Source organism: Gymnodraco acuticeps, unplaced genomic scaffold (assembly GCF_902827175.1).
Source record: "Gymnodraco acuticeps unplaced genomic scaffold, fGymAcu1.1, whole genome shotgun sequence".
Taxonomy (NCBI): Eukaryota; Metazoa; Chordata; class Actinopteri; order Perciformes; family Bathydraconidae; genus Gymnodraco; species Gymnodraco acuticeps.
The window spans coordinates 1732029-1751261 of NW_022992126.1; the positions used below are offsets into that span (position 1 = coordinate 1732029).

General features: G+C 39.8%; 2 protein-coding genes across 2 annotated transcripts in view; both read left to right on the plus strand.

Annotated features, from left to right (window-relative positions):
- The first annotated feature begins 88 nt into the window (after positions 1 to 88).
- On the plus strand, positions 89 to 14167 carry cfap52 (cilia and flagella associated protein 52). The gene is made up of 14 exons (XM_034203585.1): positions 89 to 251; positions 677 to 876; positions 1331 to 1467; positions 1962 to 2090; positions 2193 to 2292; positions 2542 to 2658; positions 3785 to 3885; positions 4028 to 4198; positions 4851 to 4999; positions 5219 to 5364; positions 6142 to 6293; positions 7782 to 7884; positions 12734 to 12845; positions 13803 to 14167. Exons 1-14 carry the CDS (start codon positions 185 to 187, stop codon positions 13982 to 13984), a joined length of 1866 nt encoding a protein of 621 aa, XP_034059476.1. The 5' UTR covers positions 89 to 184; the 3' UTR covers positions 13985 to 14167.
- Positions 14168 to 17838: 3671 nt separating this feature from the next.
- usp43a (ubiquitin specific peptidase 43a) overlaps positions 17839 to 19233 on the plus strand; it is a 116498-nt gene continuing 115103 nt past the window's right edge. The window contains exon 1 of the mRNA XM_034203337.1: positions 17839 to 18453. Coding sequence (XP_034059228.1) covers positions 17839 to 18453 — 615 coding nt within the window. The remainder of the gene's footprint in view (positions 18454 to 19233) is intronic.

The window sequence follows — 19233 nt, forward strand, 5'->3', positions numbered from 1 at the left end:
TACGCCTTTTAAGTGCTGACATTTCCGAGAGGACATGAAGGCAACGAGGAAGTTTTGTCGACCAATGAGAGTGTCCAACAGAATACCAGCGGTTGCTAGGTAACGTGTGTTTGGTGTAACTTTAGTTGACACAACATTTGTTCGATAAAAGTAGACATACGTTAACAATTTACAGTAAAAAGAGATGGCAAATACATCTGAAACACAGGCTGTGCCGCAGCTTGAACTGGAGTCTGTAATTGGGTTCAGCGGTAAGTTCTGCACACTTCGGTTTTAACTAATATAGCGTTAATACAAATCAAACGTTAAGGAATACAACAAGCTAGCACGCTAATGTGCGCACATTAATCATCTGGGGGTTTGCTTTTCAGTTAGTATGCATAATGTTAGAAGTTTATCTGTAAAATGTGTGATATTTTAAATGCCAATTATTACCATGTTCATAAAAGTAAAATATAAGAAAGTGTCAGGATACAGTTCTTTTTTAGACTCTACGATGTATTTGGCCGGTTTAGCTGGGAAGTATTGCACGTTGTCATGGCTGTCTACTTAATTAACATTATCTTTGAAAACAAGAGACAGCCATAATGATCACAAACAGTTTGTCTTTGCCTTTTTTGATTTTAAAACACGTTATATCTTTATTATTATGTTATGCTACATTTTGTCCCATAAGGTCATGTGATTTCTGGCTTGAGAGTCCATCCCGACAGAGAGTACCTGATCTATCCTCTGGGCAGCGCTGTCATCCTGAAGAGAATCAAAGATGGCAAGCAGGAGTTCCTGCATGGACACACCAACAATGTGTCCTGTATTTCAGTGTCCAAAGGTGGAGTGTACATTGCCTCTGGACAGGTCAACTTCAAGGGCTTTAAGGTAGGTGCAGTTGTTAGATCCTTGAAATGTTTAAAAGCAAATTAAAAACCTATCTTTTTAATATGGCTTTTAAGTTTTGTTAACTTTCAATTCTCACTAGTATTATTGTCCATGTTTTACTGTATTTTTTCTGTTTTGCTTTTATTTATCTTTTTTTTTTCTTTTTTTTTTAAAATTGTTTTATTTTAACCTATTTTTATGTATTGTCAGCTTTATGTTTTCTGTAAAGCACTTTGGGTTGCTTTGTGCATGACAGGTGCTATACAAATAAAATGAATTATTAGTATTATTATTATATTTCATAGTTTCTGATTTGAACACAATGTTTTATGTGCATTAGTAAGCAGACTGTTTTTTTGCTTCAGAAATATATGGTCTTGAATCTATCCATAGTAAGCTAAATGGCAAAATAAACATGTCATTTTCACATGTAGCATTTTAATAAATATCCTAGGCTACGGTTATCATCTGGGACTATGCCAAACGAACAATATATGCCCAGGTGTTGCTCCACCAGGCTAAAGTAGAGGCACTGGCATTCTCTCCCAACGACAAGTACCTGGTGTCCCTCGGAGGTCAGGACGATGGCAGGTAAATATTAAGTGTGGGTGGTACAGGTCCGAATACATTATGCTTTTCCCAAATAACCAGATAAAGAAAAGAGACACATGATCAGCTGAAAAGCAAAATCTCCTGATATAATCGGCCCCTTACTAGTTTGAAATGTTATTACAGAACCTAAACTAAATCTCAATTGCAGGGTCTTTATGACACTAAACACAATGTCATTGTCATGCAAAAACATTTTATTTATTGACCTTTCTCAATCATACAACATTTTGCCGTGTGAAATTCAAAACAGAGCTTACTGCAGAGACCGTCTTAATGTAAATTGAGACACTGTTCTGGGCGCAATATCACAGTTTTACACTTCATAAGTCATCAGTACTTTCCTGCAAATCAAGTTCTGCAGTTAAAGAAGAAAATGTAATAGAATATAATTTCCTTCAGTAGTATGTAAATTCACTCAATAGTACATATCCTCTTTTTGTTTATTGTGTCTGCTGTTTTTGGTGTATTTTCAGTATAATAGTATGGAATATTGAGACCAAGAAGGCTGTCTGTGGGAGTCCAGCCTCAGCGCACAGCGCCGGGCACTGCCTCACTGTGCAGTACTCAAACACCAATGACAATATTTTTGTTTCTGCTGGGAGGTGAGTGATGCTGGCTACTAACATTCTGTAAACCAGGTGTCAGCCATGTACTCCTACTGTTCTCGTAAAGTATTTTATTTTCATTGTTGTTTTTTTGAGCAGTGGTACATTGCGAGTCTGGGAGCTGGACCTCCCCAACAGGAAGATCAGACCCACAGAGTGTCAGACAGGCAAGCTGAAGAGGATTGTGAAATGTATAGAGGTATGAGGCCTCGAGAGTCTTTCATTCACATCAGTTTGTCCAGTTTATTTGTCCCATTTTGAAGTCTATCTTTGCTTTTGCCACAAGTAACTAAATGATTAGGGGCACATTTGCAGTAGATGTTTTAGGTTAAATACACAGCTAACAATCTTTTACCATGTCTGGCAATTTAATGTGATATTACCATTCATATTCAGATACACTGATATCGGATCATGTTAATGTTGAGTTGTTTATGTCTTGACACAGATCTCAGAGGATGATAAATTCATTTTCTGTGGCACCACCAGTGGAGACATAATGAAAGTCAACCTGAAGACAGGACTTCTGAGTGAATGTGGTCCAGCTAAAACAAAATACAGCCTGGTAGGTTCGCGTAAATAGAGTCATTATGTGAAGGTGATATCAGTTGTTGCTAACACACGCTTTGCCTAGCAGTGAGGACTTCTGCTGCGTATACAGAGCTGATTGAACTGTAATCCTGATGGCCTTCTATTTTGGAAATCTAAGCCTGGCTCATTTCATGTGTTTCATTTAATCTATGACCAATTTATTTTCTGCCTTTAACCCTTGTGTTGTGTTCAAAAGCTGTTACCGTTCATGGTGTTCGCGGGTCAATTTTGACCCATGATTTATCTCAGTCCAAAACACACAAAAAAAATGAATATCATCCAATATTGTTTTAACTACATCATAACTAACTTATTATGCATTCATAACCGTACAATCCTGTTGTAACTTTATTTTATGGCCCCAAAACACATGACATTGTAACAAAACCATAGACTGTATATACAAAACACATTATATTGTAACAAAACCATAGACTGTATATACAAAACACATTATATTGTAACGAAACACATTATATTGTAACAAAACACATTACTCCACATATTGCACACATGCATGTGTGTGTTCAGGTTCAAGTGTTAGTGCACATATTCTTTGAGAAAGGTGGAGTTCCCGTGGGGGCAGAGGGAGGGGAGACCAGGTGCATGTTTTGCGAACAATTATTGTTACAGTGTATGAAGGGGGTGGGGGAGGGGTGTCTAAAGTCAAAGATGAATCTTGATTGGGCCAAATTTGACCTCGAGTGACCCACAACAATTCTGCTGGGTCTCCCCAGACCCGAACACCAAATTATACACTTTTTTTTTAGAGACCTTCAGACTTGGCTAAAATTGTCAAAATCAGTTTGGTAGTGTTTATCTAGCTGTTGTGGAGGATATCATGAAGCCTTGTTCCGATACAAAAAACTAGAGCGTAGTTCTTATATCATTTTAACTTGAAACGGGTCACGGGAGGCCCGAACACAACATAAGGGTTAATGGATTGTTATGTACTTCCCTCTCATTGTTGAACTTAGTCTTGATTGCGGGTATCCAAAAGTCTTTTAGCTTTTATTACTTGGAACTCATTTGGGCAGCGCTTTAATATGTAATAAAAACTCCCCAGGTCTTTCTCTCAGTGCTCTGTATTCTCTGTGCAGGGTGTCAATGTCCTCAGGGTGCTGAAGTCTGGGGACCTTCTTGTCGGCTCTGGATCTGGCACATTCACTCTCTGTTCCAGCACTAACTTCAAAACTCTCAAGTGAGTCCAACAACTGTATCTTTGAATCATCCACATGTAATACATCGTGTAGTGTGAGGTTCACAGCTGTATCTTATATATTAGATTAACTACCAGGGCTACTTCTGTAATGCAAACAGTGTTCATTTTTTTCCCACATCAGGAAAGTAGAGCTGGATAAGGCGGTGACCTCCATCGCTATAAGAGGAGAGGGCCAGCAGTTCTTTGTTGGAACCAGCGCTGCTCAAATGTTCCGCTTCAGTTATGATGAATTCAAAGCTGAGCTCATTTCCACAGGCCACAACAGTGCTGTGAAGGACGTAGCCATATGTTTGTAAGTGGCCCAGACACCATTCACGGAGAGAAGCATTCAAAGTTCAACAAGAGAGAATGGCAAAAGGCCTTTTACAGATTTTAGATTTGGCATGAAATATTAATTGAGGAACACCATTATGCTATACCATCATCACCTTCCCTCGAGTGTGCAGTATAACCCTTTTTTCAACAAAGTATTCATGATGCGCTGTTTAAAATCACTCAAGTGTATGACATTTGGGAGAATAATATTCAGTTTTTTTCCGATAAACCTGAAAAAAAGGTGTTCGGCCAGCTGTCTGTTCTCATTCTATGCTTTAGCTTCCTTCCCAAACCGTTATAGTTAATGGCAGTATGTCTTTTTTTGGGCAAACCCAATTAATCATTCACAATGCATGATTTCAGTACTCCATTGTGCTCACTAGAGGGTGACATATGCTTGCCTTATCCATGTCCAGTTTGCACAGTTTTCGTTTTGGTCATATTGTATAAAGACTTGGGTAATGTATTGAATTTATACATTAATTAATTTATCAATGGATGCATGGTTAATCCTATCATAAATGCCTTTAATTCAATAAGCACTATGTTACAACAGACAGGTGATGCCCATGTTCACTTAACTATAAATCCAAATCTCTTCCTCTCTCTCTCTCTTTTGTATATGTTAGTGGAACATCGGAACTGTTTGGAACCTGCTCTGAGGAGGACATCAGGTTGTGGCACATAGACAAGCCCAAAGAGCTGCTGCGCATCACTGTGCCCAACATGACCTGCAACTCCCTGGACTTCATGGCTGACGGACACAGCATCGTCAGTGGTTGGTATCATGCAGAAAGATCTGCCAACAAGACATTAGATGTCAAGACATCGTATATCTTTTTCCATTTTTTGAGGTGTAGTGTCGTCATAAGATGTGGATCAGTCATGATGACTCGTTCCCCAACACCTGTAACACTTGTTCCCAAGTTAGATACTTTACACATCGAATCAAGTGAATGTTCTTGTTCAATTAAACATGGTTTTCTCTCTCTTGAAGCATGGAACGATGGCAAGATTCGTGTGTTTGCGCCAGAAAGTGGCCGGCTCATGCTCACCATTGACCACGCACACAGAATGGGGGTGACAGCAATTGCTGGCACCAAGGACTGCAAGAGGATCGTCAGTGGGGGGGGATCGGGGCAGGTCAGTAGACAGGACAAACCTACACTTAGAATTTTGATGATAAATGTGCAACCTTTGGTGTTCTCACCAAATGAAAACACAAAGTACCCCATTGACATTCTCCAAAAGCCCCATTGCATGATAAGAATGATAATATAACGTTTTACAATTGCAGTGCCAACTAATTCCCTCTAGGTGAATCTCCTGTCGCAGACACCATGTGTAATACATGCAGGAACAGTTGGTTGCACAACACACTGATTCTAGACAGGTGTTTTTTAATGTAGAAGCCATATGCTTAAATAAGTCATAATTATGCAGCTTAGTTTTTGGTAGTAGAGGAAGACATGTTCCTGCCAGAGTTATGTCTTATGAGGAGCTGTTTGTGCATTTCTGTTATTTATGGTGGGTGAAAAATGAATCATGGAAGAAGCCATAACATTTAATTAAGTAACTTCTATGAAAATGTGAAACTGTGAATTATTAAGGATCATTTCGGTTAAGATGCTTGCATGCAAATGATGATATAATCCATTATACATCTATGACTAAGATCCCAAACTATGCTAAACATACTCTGCAAATACATATTCAATATGTTATGTGTTTGGCCGCTCCGGTGTACAGTATAGTGCAGTTTGACGGATTATGTTTTTTTTTTGCTCTATGTTTTTTATATTTGTTCTACAATTGCATTAGAAATCATTTAAACAGAGAGGATATTTTCTCTTAGGTGTAACATCTGATGTATTAGAGATTTCCTGAGAGATTTGACGAGTTTTGGTTCACCTGTTGTAGGTCCGTGTCTGGGAGCTGCAGCCACCCGGCCATCGGCTGCTGGAGACCATGAAAGAGCACAAAGCCACCGTCACTTGTATCAAAATCAAAAGTGACGACAAAGAGTGTGTGACTGCCAGCTCTGATGGTGCCTGCATCATCTGGGACTTAGTGTGAGTAGCCCATCTGCATACCCACACACTTGTTTCTGAACCAAAGGCAACAACAACACACCTTACATATACAGGATGTTTCATCTTTAAACTTTTGTTTGTGCATAGTGCATACAATACTCACATTTGCCTTTTAGTAGTAGTATGAAATGCAGTACACAGCAGCAACACAGCCCCACTGGGTCAACGTTGTAGTCAATTCATTCTTAATTTTACCCTAACACCTTAAGGTGAATTCATCCTAGTTTAGTTTTCTCCTACAATGGAGGAAGGTGAGCAGGACCTGTGAACCTGTAAACTCACACTTCTTGTTTCTTGTCATTGTAAAAGTTATTTCTTTTTTGGTTGTTTTGTACAAACATTTGTATTCGTTTACAACGTGACGAACATGAGGCTGATGACCTAATCCATTATTTTCAAGAATAATCTACGCTAGGACCAGAAAAGTATTTTTAAGCTTCTTCTGTTGAACATGACAGAGACTATTTGAGAATGCATTTTGTTTGATTTTTTTGCACCTTGAACGTTTTGCTTTTTTGTTTTGTTTTGCATCTCTTTGTTATAAATATTATAATAATACAAAAATGTTTCTGACAATAAATGGACTAATAAAAGGTGTGTTTTGCAGTGAACAACAAAAAACAAGTATAAAGGTGCCTTATTTAAACAACAAATCAAAGTATCTATTATAAAAGAAAATGGTTGTGATCTACAGTACATAGCCACCACAAGATATGCAAATGAGAGAAAATAGAGAGTGCTGCTTTTTATATTTGTGTTGTAATGAGAGTGAACGGTTGAAGCTGGTCATCTGTGTCTGGCTGGAACATTAGGAATAAAAAGAAACCCAGGGCATTATTTATTAAGACATCTTCAAATCTTTTAATCTGCAGGGCTTCTCTGTGTGGAGATCAAAAGCTTTAACTTAAACTCTAATGGTGGTCATGTTTTATTCACTGTCTATCCTCTTCAATGAACAAGTCTGTGGAGTAAAGTATGCCTTTCCTATGATTACTAACAAACTAAATTAATATTAGTCAGACAAGATTGGACAAGAGAAGAGTGTGGGCAAGTTGTGTGGGTGCTTAATTTGCATGGTTTGTGCTCGGAAGAATTTATTTTAAATGTGAATCTATACTGTTACAGGTTTATGTTAGTTTGTTCCCTGGAAATAGGATCATGTTAAACACATTAAACTGCTGTATGCAAATTGTAACCATTTATTTTATTTATTTCATTGTATTTTATTTATGATCTTGTACTTGTGTTTACTATCATTGTTATAAGCCAAGAAAAGCCATAAGTACAATGTGATTTTTCTGTTTTGTCTCTCCATTATGTATAAACTTAACTCAATAAAAACTAAAGTTTGAAAAGAAAAATACAAATGTGTTTAGTAGTTGATGACGTGAGGGACATTTTTAACCACATTTTCTAGACCGCTTCAATAGACTGACTTCTCTCTCTTATTTTCATCTTCTGCTGTAGGCGGTTCGCGAGTCTTCAGATGGTTATTGCCAGCACAATGTTCCGGACAGTGTGTTACCACCCCGAGGAATACCAGCTCATTACCGGTGGCACTGACAGAAAGGTATGTTTTAGCACAGTACTCAGACCATACTGAAAATTCCTCTTCAAGTAACATGTCTGCACTCAGAACTGTTATTCGAGAACCACGTATCTTTAAAAAGACACATTTACCTGGGCTCAGAAAAACAGCCCTTTATTCAGTTGTTGTGACAATTTTCTATATTCTATTTCCAGTCTTAAAAGGGTTTATTTGCCTAAAAGCCAGAAGAAACTTCTCAACCCATAACGTTTTTCTACAGTTCATTAAAAAAAGTCTATAACAGCAAATATGGAGATACATGGACCTTCACCTGACAAGAAGGTTATGACAAATTATTATCTGTAAAGTAACTTTAGCCGTCAACGACATTTTGGGGAGGAAAACGTGGAATGTAGTATACTAAATCTATAAAGTAGCAAGTACGTCTGGTTTTTACTTAAGTAAATAAAGATAGCTAGTACAAATGACATTTTTATTATTAAATGTATTATATCCCCACTATTTTATCTATTCCCATTGTAAGGGAAACTTTTCACAACACCCATATTCTCAGAAATCTGTCCATGCTTCTTTACGATGGGATTTGCCTTGTTGGTTTTATGCACTGCGATGCAAGAGTTGGTTAGCAGAGAATTCCCCATGACTCTCAGGGAAAACTAAATAATAGAAAATCCCTGCAAAGAGCCTGGCACTCACACAGTCATAATCTAGATGTCTCATTATGCTGTTATTGTTATTATAATCTCCACTCAGTGTGCATGAGAGAAAAGCCTACTGCTGTGGTAAGATCAGCAAAGAGAAGCACAGTGAAGACTGGAACAATCACACACACTCACACGTCCGTAGATTAGTTTGAAGGCTTTGTCATTTGTTTCTCAGCTGAGCATAATTAAGCCGCTGTTAGTCGGTGTGACAAAAACACTCAGGCCCCTAAGTCTGTTATTTTGTCAGTCATTTTGATTAACTCTTATTTACATAAGGTCAGGATTTCACAGTGGCAGAATGGGATGCTTGTTTCCTTGATTGTGCACTTCATCCACGCCCCTTGAACCCCCGCCCGCCACTAGACCCATATTGTTGCTTCCCCTGCATGCTGGGAGCTGAGGACAAGTTGTGCTGATTAACACTGTCGATGTGCTGAGTGAGCAGAGGGAGAGAGAGTGAGAGGGAGGAATTCAGAGAGAAAGAAGGGAGGGATGAGATGGGGTGTTCGTGCCTTCCTGCGGATGTGCCCGTACCACCCGAGTGCCAGCCAGATCCACCATCTGCTCATCCCAGGACACAGGCGCTCTGTCTGGGGAGCAAATACCAACACTCTGCTCTCTCTCCTCTCCTTACTTCAACCCTTCAGCATATCCCAGCATGCCTCTGTGAGTCAAATCCCAGACCAGTAGGACAGAGAGAAGGTGTGAACAGAAAGGAAGGGGTCGAGAGAGAAATAAACAAAAGGAGTGAAGGGTAGGGAGGGTTGTGTTGATGATGGTGATGCATATGAAGATACATATGCTTACTTAATATAAAGGGGATAAGAGGTACTTTATTGATCCCACATTGGGACATTATAGATTTTGGGATAGTCGGAAGCAGGTATATATGTTCCAGTTATGCCGTGTTTTAAGAGGATGAAGCCTTGATGCCTAACTTTATTACAATGTTGGAATTTCGCAGTTACATGGTATGTAGTTTCAAGTTTCAAGGCTTTTATTTTCATGTGTACATAGCTACAGTGTAGTTATGACAATGACAATCTTAGGTATCAGGCTCCTCCAACAGTGCAATACAATAAAACAGTTAAAGTGGACCTATTAGGCTATATTGGAAACATATTTTGTAGGGCCATACCTATACAAAATGTCTGTGAAGTTTTTTGCTTAAAATACCAAACAGATCACCCATTGTTGCCATGCCTCATACTGCTCATACCCCTCTTTTGCAGCCCTGTTAGAGAAACGCAGATGTTGGGTCCTGAGCTTGAAAAAAAAAGAGGAGGCGGAGCTAATGCCTGATCAGAATTATACCGGAGATAAAGTTAAATTCTGCTGTGATAAAACGCCATCCTGTTCTAAACCACATCAAAGATTATTAACACTATGGAGCTCAAATGCTTTTTCTCTTGCGGGTTTATCACAAGGTGAGTTCCTTTTTGTATTCCCTGCTTTTTAAACACATGCTCTACGCAGTGCTTCTCAAAGTGTGGTCCGCGGACCACTGGTGGTCTGTGAGTATATTGGTAAAATTTCACATTTGAAATTAATTAATTAATTAATTAAAGTTTTTCGCACTCTCGCGGGAATATCTCCGCAATGGAGCGAGCTTAAGTTTAACTTTCAATTGCATAATATAGCCCAGATAAACACCTTCATCACACATGTTGCCACTTGTTTGTACCATGTTCAGGCAATTTGTAAAAAACGATGTGTTTTTGGACATTTGTGGAGTTAGGATGTCCGCGAGTGTTTTTTTATTGGTTAAGTGGTCCTTGGTATGAAAAAGTTTGAGAAACACTGCTCTACAGTACAGGTTAGCTCTGAGTGTTAGCGAGGCTTGCTAATGTAAACAAAAACGAGATCACGTCCAAAACACGTCAGGCATTGTTTCTGATAGCAACTCTCTGTGGGTCCACTAATCGGAAATTATGTCATATCGGCAGCAAATCTGTATCTGCTCGTTGTAGCCCCGTTTTTTTAAAGAATTGGGTACGGAGGAAAAGAGAGAGGGTTTTATTTTCTGACGCTGCATGAGTTCCCCGACGCACCGGGGACACATATTTATGTATAAAATACATGCATGTTAGGTCCCCTTTGAAATAGTACAAGTAAATAAAATAAAATATAATAGAAACAGAATATAATAGAAACTGTGCAGAATAATCTATATACAGCAGTTGGAATATTGATATATATGATATAAATGAATGTACCTTCCCCTATCAACCCCACAGGTGCCCAGTTAAGGCTTTATCTCTCTGTGATGTTAGTATTAAGCCATCATTTGTAAATTAATTGTCTTTGAGACCAATCCATAACCTTCTTGAAACAATCAATATGATACAATAAAGAACCTCTTTACAAACAAATAGAAGAGAGTATCTTACCTTTACCAAGGAATCTCTGTCTGTCTGTGTGTGGATGTACTCTGCATACAGTAGGCCTGCCATTTTTTCCTCGCCCGTATTGCATGTAATTAATTATTTTTGGCCCATGTTGTGGCTATAAGCCAGTTTCCGAGGCTGTGGATGGAACACAGATGGGCCAAGACAACTCACACAGGTGGGAGTCTCTAATAAGCTGCTGCAATGAGATAATGGAGAAGGGAGAGGCTGTGACTGCGGCACAGAGGAAACCATGGCCGGTATATGACATAAGCCAGAAAAAATGATTGTGACAGTAACTTTGTCATGCAGATTTAAACAGAAAATGGTACTTAAACATTGTTTTAGATCTCTCATTCGTGTTATTCAAGGGTAGTGTTTTGTTTCTGTTTGTTTAGAAGGTGGTACTATCGTTTTTAATTATACAGACAGACTGTAGCTGAGTTGAATTGCTTTCTGATCTTGTACTGAAGTAAATAAAGGCTTACTTTGTGTTTGATATTTGAACTAGCTCACCTCTGGTTTGTGCTTTCCTAAATAAGGTTTTGTTAAGTTATTTTGTGGGAATATTAATATCAGCGAGTCATTCTATCTGAAGCATTTGGCAGGCCCTCACAGAAATGTTCCTGTGGCTTGTAAGGGCAGCTTATTGCTTTGAGAATCACTCCGCAGTTCTGTAACTATAAATAATACTATTTTTTTTTCTCTTGCCTTTTGTTCCTCTTTCATTCCATAATAACCATGAGTTTTTTGATTTGTCTATGTGAGATTTCATTTGCCCTCCTATAATGCATTACAGGAATGGTCTTGTGTAGAGAAATTAAATCCTATCTCAGGCTATTCTTGTAAATGTTGCTCTTATTCTGTGAAGCTCTTTGTAACATTTACTTAACCTTTTACACACAGCCGACCTCGATTGTTCAGCATATGTCAAAAAGTAGACTTCTGTGTATTATTTGTTAGCAACATTACAGTCAGGATATGTTCAGTTATGCAATCATTCAATTTGATATTTGCTTTGCTGACTTTAAAATAGCTTCTGTGATGTTACACACACATTGAGACAGGGAAAGAGAGCCACTCAATCTTCTTTTATAAATTAATTCATACAGGATGACTCACAAGACTGATTTTAATGATCATCTGCCTCTTAATTTACAGTCTTCACATTTGAAAATATAATCAGCTTGGTCATATAAATAACAAGAAAGGACTCTTGTTGTTGTGTGGCTCTGTGATGTTTCTGCTGCCTGCGATATAAATAACTCAAGTTTCAATTGCCTTTTGTGAGACTTGATACTTTGACAGCTATAAAACTTGAGGGATGATTAAATCCCATTTAGATCAGCAAACATGGTTTCAATTGGAATGTGTGTGTGCGTGCGTGTATGAGGTAGATATAATCCAACCGTAGACATATACTAATTTCCATACATAGTACACATAATAAGGCAGTAAAGGAAGCTTAGTGTGTCTTTAGGTCACATTGCATATTACCATAATAGGAAATTATACCAAATATTATGATGTAATGGAAAAATAGCACAACTACAAAGATATGCTGTCAGCTGCATAAATTGTATTGTGAGTCCAATCCTCAAATGGAATTTTTATTTTACTATAAATCAAACCACACCAAAGAAATAATGATGTGTCATTGACTTTCCTTGTTGATAGTAGAGAAAAGAGGCTCTATGAGTATATTCAAAGTTCCTCTCCCTCTTGAGTGTCCATAAATAATGGCGGTGATGAACAAATATGTGTTACCTGCCTCTTCAGGTCGCCTACTGGGACGTGTATGACGGATCTGCCATCAGAGAACTGGATGGCTCGCAGGCCGGGGCCATCAACGGCATGGATATCACACAGGACGGCAAACACTTTGTGACAGGTATAGATAGATAGACAGACAGATGGATGGATGGATGGATGGATGGATGGACGGACGGACGGACGGACGGACGGACGGACGGACGGACGGACGGACGGACGGACGGATGGATGGATGGTTAGTAAGATAGATAGAAAGAAAGATAGATACGTAGATAGATAGATAGATAGATAGATAGAAAGAAAGATAGATACGTAGATAGATAGATAGATAGATGGATGGTTAGTTAGAAAGAAAGATAGATAGATAGATGGATGGATGGATGGATGGATGGATGGATGGATGGATGGATGGTTAGTAAGATAGATAGAAAGAAAGATAGATACATAGATAGATAGATAGATAGATAGATACATAGATAGATAGATATATAGATAGATAGATAGGTACTTTATTGATCCCAATTTGGGAAATGTTTGCGTTGCAGCAACATAAAAAACACAAGGCAATGTACATAAGAGAAATTAAGACACAAGAACTAAACAGTCCAAAATATTTCAGAAATAGAAATAAAATAGCATTAAAAATAATGTCCCATTACACGTCAGCTGACTGTTAAATTGTGTTTGCTGCACGCCATTTAGTGATTTTCTTTTCAATATAATTCAACCAGTTATAAGAAATAGTGTAAATCTACAAAACGAGTTAATGGGCACTAAATATTTAGATGATTATAATTTTACACTTGTTGATTGCTGAACATTTTCAGATAAAAGCATGATCAGCTTTGTGTAATTTCAGATGGTGTCTTTTAGTTAAAAACAGTATAACTAAGTGTTTAGATTTGTATTGACCCTGGTATTCCTGTGTTCATTTTCCATATGTTTGATTTACTTGCAAATACTAATGAGAGTTTGTGCTCACTTTTTGAAGTCTTTGTCTACATCTCCTGTACTGACACTACTCTGCTGAAACTTCTCTCAGGTTATTGACATATTTTTCATCTTCTCATGTCAGGTGGAGATGACAAGCTGGTGAAGGTGTGGGACTACTTGGAAGGTACGGTAACCCATGTAGGAATAGCTCACAGTGGCAGCATCACCAGCATCAAGGTCTGCTCCAACAACCGCACCCTGGTCAGCACCAGCGCAGACGGAGCCATTCTGAGATGGAGGTTCCCTCACCCTGCTTCCTCTTAATGTGACATGTGGAGTCCTGGAAACTACGCGTTCTACTTTTATTCCAGGAACACTCGTACTCATATGATCCGACATTTTCCCATTATTGTTCCTCTTAGCAAATATTTCTATGAGAGTTCTGACATTAACATTGCAGAAAAGGTTTAAACCCAGACCAAAGGAAATAAAGGTAATTTGATTTAGCATCAGTGACTCTTATTTTATCTTAGAGTAGAGAAAGGATGATATTTAAAGAAGTGAAAACATTACACTTTCTGAGCAGTCTGGTCTCTTAAATGGTCATTCCCAGCAGGAGCCGAATATGGGTTGGAATTCACAGAGCGACACTTTACTTGTATTTACAATTACACTTCAAGGCACAATAACTTATTCTTCACATCAAGTGTCTGTATTATGCTTCTTTAGCTTATTAAGAACAACAGAATGAATGCCATTCTACAGACTGTCAATGATGACACCAGAATATGTAAAAACAAGAATGTACAACACAGCACATTGCATTTACTTATAGTTATGGTTCTTTAGTCTGTTTCTGTAGAGAAAAGGAGGAGGCTGAGATTGTTGGCTAAGCACAGAGCTGATGTCAGCTTATCTATCAACAGTGATCCCTGAAGGATTCTGGTTAAGACAACAGAAAGCCTCTCTATACCTCATTCACACCAACGGTGTTTCAGGGCCGGTTCGGAGCTGGAGCTTGAAAAGCACCGGGTTTTCCTGTTCACACCGCAGCGGAGCAGCCTCTTAGCTCCAGAATCTGGTTCGTTTCAAGCACCAAAAAAGCACCACATACGTCACGCTTACGTCGAGGCGGGGGCAGGGGCGAGATCAACTCCTGAACAACAACAAAAAGTCGGCGTTTTATCCAGTTTGTACACAACGATGGAGAAACTTAACAAGCAGCAGTGGTCCACTGAAGAGACCAGCTACCTACTGGGAATCTGGTCTTCCGAAGAGGTACAGAGGAAGCTGGAGCACAATCAGCCATTGTTGTTGTTGTCGGTGTCCGCTGTGAGGGGTTTCCGCGCGGTTTGGCTTTATGAAGCAGGCACGCAAACGGTTACGTCATGACGCAAACGATGACGCAATGACGCACACCAGTCGGACTCTGGGCAGTGTGAAAAGAGCCGGAGCTAAACCGAAGAACCGGTTCTGAACCTAAAAAGCTCTAGCACGGAGCTTGAACCGGAGTTGCGTTGGTGTGAATGAGGTAGATCTGAACCCACTCTACTCACCATTGTTTAAAATGGATCATCTAAATAATGAATAACTCACCCCTGCTTCCCTAAAAAAAGTCAAATGGCAAACCTGCAGTATAGTCAGTAAAGAAATCCCTGTTAGCAATGAATAGAGGACACGTGTGTGTCCTTTTCTGTAAGGAAGATGCAGTTTGACCTTTATATATAGGCTACAGTCTATGAGTTTGACACATAATTAGTTTATTTGTTACTATGGTGTACTATATGAGCCTTTTTCTTCCATTGCTGGAATAATGGCATTGGGGAAAATTATGGAGATATTGGATGGGGCCCAGACTATCTATTTCAATAAATCTGCACATCTGGCCCACTATTTTCAATCTTTAGTACTGCTGAGCTGTGAAATTAAGCTTCAGGGTGATTAGAATCTGAATATAGCACAAAAATCCCCGTTAAAAACCAGGGCTGATTGTTTCTGGCCGAGTGGTACTTTATTTTACTATGACCTATTTTTCAATCATTATTTAGGCTACTTAGATTTAGTCAGGACAGTTCTTTTGAAATACGAGTAAAAGAAGAGAAAACTTCAGTCAATATCCACTTTCCACCTGAGTCAAGGCTTATGTTAAACAGTTACATGTTTCCTTTGGGCAGTTTGAGGAGACATTTAAAGATGTTCACATATAAGAAAGGTAATGATAATTTGAAACTAATTCCATGCCACGGGTGCATGAAGAGAAAGCTTTTTTTTTTTACTTTGTGGAGCTTCCAGGGGGAACAGCAGCAGCAGCATGGATGTGTGTAGAGGCAGCAGCCAGGCTATTTATAGGATGCTTTAGATGTGTCTGTGAATGTTGGTCTGTTGTATACAACGCATCTCAAAGACAGGGTCAAGCAAGGAAATAACATTTTTTAACAGTATTTTACAATCAGATATATAAACATACCCTTCAATTTCTACATTGTGAGATCTCACTGTATTTGAATGAGTGCCGACTATTAGTATCTATCAAGTGATGATAATGCACTACCATAAGGATTTCAGTAGCTGATATGTCTTTGTTGTAGGCTAGAGGTTTAACATATGGTCTGGTTGAAGCGTAAGATTAATGTAAACAACAGCCTTGTGCAGTTACTGATTATGTGCCAGAGTCTCTGCAAAGTCACAAACCCTCACAGTACACCCTGTAGCGAGTATAACTAACACAGAAAAGACCTGTCTATGCTGCCCCAGAACGCCTCGTTGGAGATTTTTCTTTTTCCATTTTTTTCTTCCTGAGTATAGTGACGTAACGATAACCAGGTCCAAATGGACCAATCCGCGGAGCTCCTCACACACACACACTCACTCACTCACTCAGCCTTGTCTTTTCTCAGCCGCGGCTCCGCTGATCTCCACTCACAGTTCGCCACGTACTGTCTCGCTGTCTCGCAGACCCCACGCAGCAACCAGGAAACAACCAGGAGTTCCAACAAGCCGTTTAGGACAGAGAGTGAATACACATACTATACAGAGATGCTGTATGAGAAACCAATGTGATGTTGGAACATTGAACAATGTAAATCTATTCTAGTAGACCTCAACAATGGAATTATGATCAGTAGAAATGGCCATGACATGGGACCTTTAAAATGACCACAAAGACATGCAAAACTACCACAGAGACATACAATGACCACAGCAAGAGACAAAGCAACCACAAGGACACACAAAACAGACCAAAAAGAACCACAAAGAGACACAAAACAACCACAATACTGTAGATGCAAAACTGCCACAAAGATCTGTAGAATTACCCAAATACATACAAGAACAGACAACAAAGTCTACAAAGACACACAAGTGACCAAAAAACTACAAATATATCTCTATGAATCTGTGGCTCTTGTTCTTATTAAGAACTGAGTGTTATTTACATGTCTGTGCTTATAGGGGCACCTTTAGTGCATTCCATTCAACTAATGTCAAAGATTTCTTCAAACCCTCTGAAGAGGTTAAACCAGGTGATGTTGTAATTGCTCCTACAGGGGGCAGTTTAAGGCTACAGTGCATAACATCATAATTCAATAAATCAACTTCCTTGTTCCTTGTGCAACAATCAAGACATGTTGAGTTTTATACTTTTTGCCATTCCAGGAACAATGTGAAGCTGTACGAAAAATGATTTCCTGCTCATTGTTTGAACATTTTCTATTGATAAGTGTATTTCAGGACATTTTAAGGGGCGGGCATTAGACGTGATTCTCCAAATAGAAACATGTTCATTGTTAAACCCCATTGACAGGACAGGAGGGAGGGAGGAATAGTGGTGGGGAGAGAGAGTCCAAGACTGCCAGCGTACGATCCTGCGCTGAGATGAGGAAGTGTGTGAGAACCTGCTGAGTGCAGGGAGGAACAAGTCTCATCTCTGTTGTTCCTGGAGAGAGAGCGTCACCTACAAACACGCGCAGGCTGATGAACACCTCGTATTTGGAATTACCGGGTTGTCAGGGGATTAATATCAGTGACCATGTGCTTTATGGGCACCGAGTGTGAGCCACCTCAGCGGTAAGGTTTGAGGAGAGAAGAGGAAGAGGAGGAGGGGTAGACAGACCGGCTTGCAGACAGGTGCGACTCCACAATCTGTTTCATTCTCTGTCCTTCTAAGCACTAGAGCCATGGATACCCGCAAGGAAAACAAGGTAAGAAAAGCTATAAAACCCAAGACGACAAAGCGAAAGGAGAAGAAATATAAAACCGGAAGATTTGCTAGGAGGAAATCGCTGCGATCTTTTGGGAATTTCATGGGAAGGATTCTTAAAACTTTGGGCACTTTTGCGCACTTTGGCGACGCGGAAACGCCGGACGCGGAGGACGACGACGGCGGGTTCGGGCGAACCGCTTCTGGGGGTTTCAGAGACGACAGTGGGCAGACCTCCAGGGAGGGAACCGTGAAGAAGAGTTCCACGGTGTCCTCCTCCACTCACGGCTCGGTGAAAGACAGGCTGTCGTGGTGCTTCGGCGACAAGACCCCCGGTGTGCTGGGGCTGAAGAACCATGGAAACACCTGTTTCATGAACGCCGTGGTTCAGTGCCTCAACAACACGGACCTGCTGGCCGAGTACCTCGGGCTGGAGCAGTACAAGTCGGATTTGTACCAGAGGAGGGTGAACGGGGACGAGAGGGGCGAGGAGCTGCTTCCCGCCAGGGGAGAGGTGACCGAGCAGCTGGCGACGCTGGTCCGAGGCTTGTGGACCCTGGAGTACACACCTCAGCTGTCAGTGGAGTTCAAGGTGAGGACGGGGAATGCACTGGGTGATATAGTATGCTGCTGATGTTACTGCTTTGTGTTGTTATTAGTAGTGTCTTAGTTGTGTCTTAATTCCAATCATCTCAGTGGAAAGAATGCTTGATTCCCGTATGCCATTGAGGAAATAGTTCATAGACAACTTATCTCTTTCTAACATAGCCTATTTACAATTGGAAATATAGCTGCAATGTTTTCAACAAAGTGAATAATAGCCACCTTTCTCTCTGACCAAAGCATGCATTCATGGGCCCCCAAGTTAAACCACTGTGTTTCAATTGCTTTGTGATTATTTTATTAACAGCACATTTGTCTGTGAATGTGCCCTATACAGCACAATAAAACCAACATCAAAGGGCCTTAAGGCATTTTAAATCAAATCATCACAAACGAATTGACACGCAGCAAACCTGCAGCCAGTTTCACAGCTAAGGAGTGCTGATGGTTTTCTGGGCAAAATATAATTCAATTGACTTGAGTTGTCTGCTCTGTGTAGTGCACTCATGAGTAGGCTACTTGGAGAAGTCATACAGAGAATGAAGAATGAATGAAGATAGTCCGGATATTTGTGTCCCAGGGCCCCACTGAGAGCTACCCCAGCAATAAAGAGATGTCATTATCTTCAGGTAGGATTACGTATATGCATTCTTCCCACATGGAACCCCCCCAGATAATACCCAAACTGTTTATTTCACTCAAAGACAGACAAATCCTGTGTCCTGTGGAGCCAGCCCAACAGCACAATGGGAATATGTCAAGAGGGTTT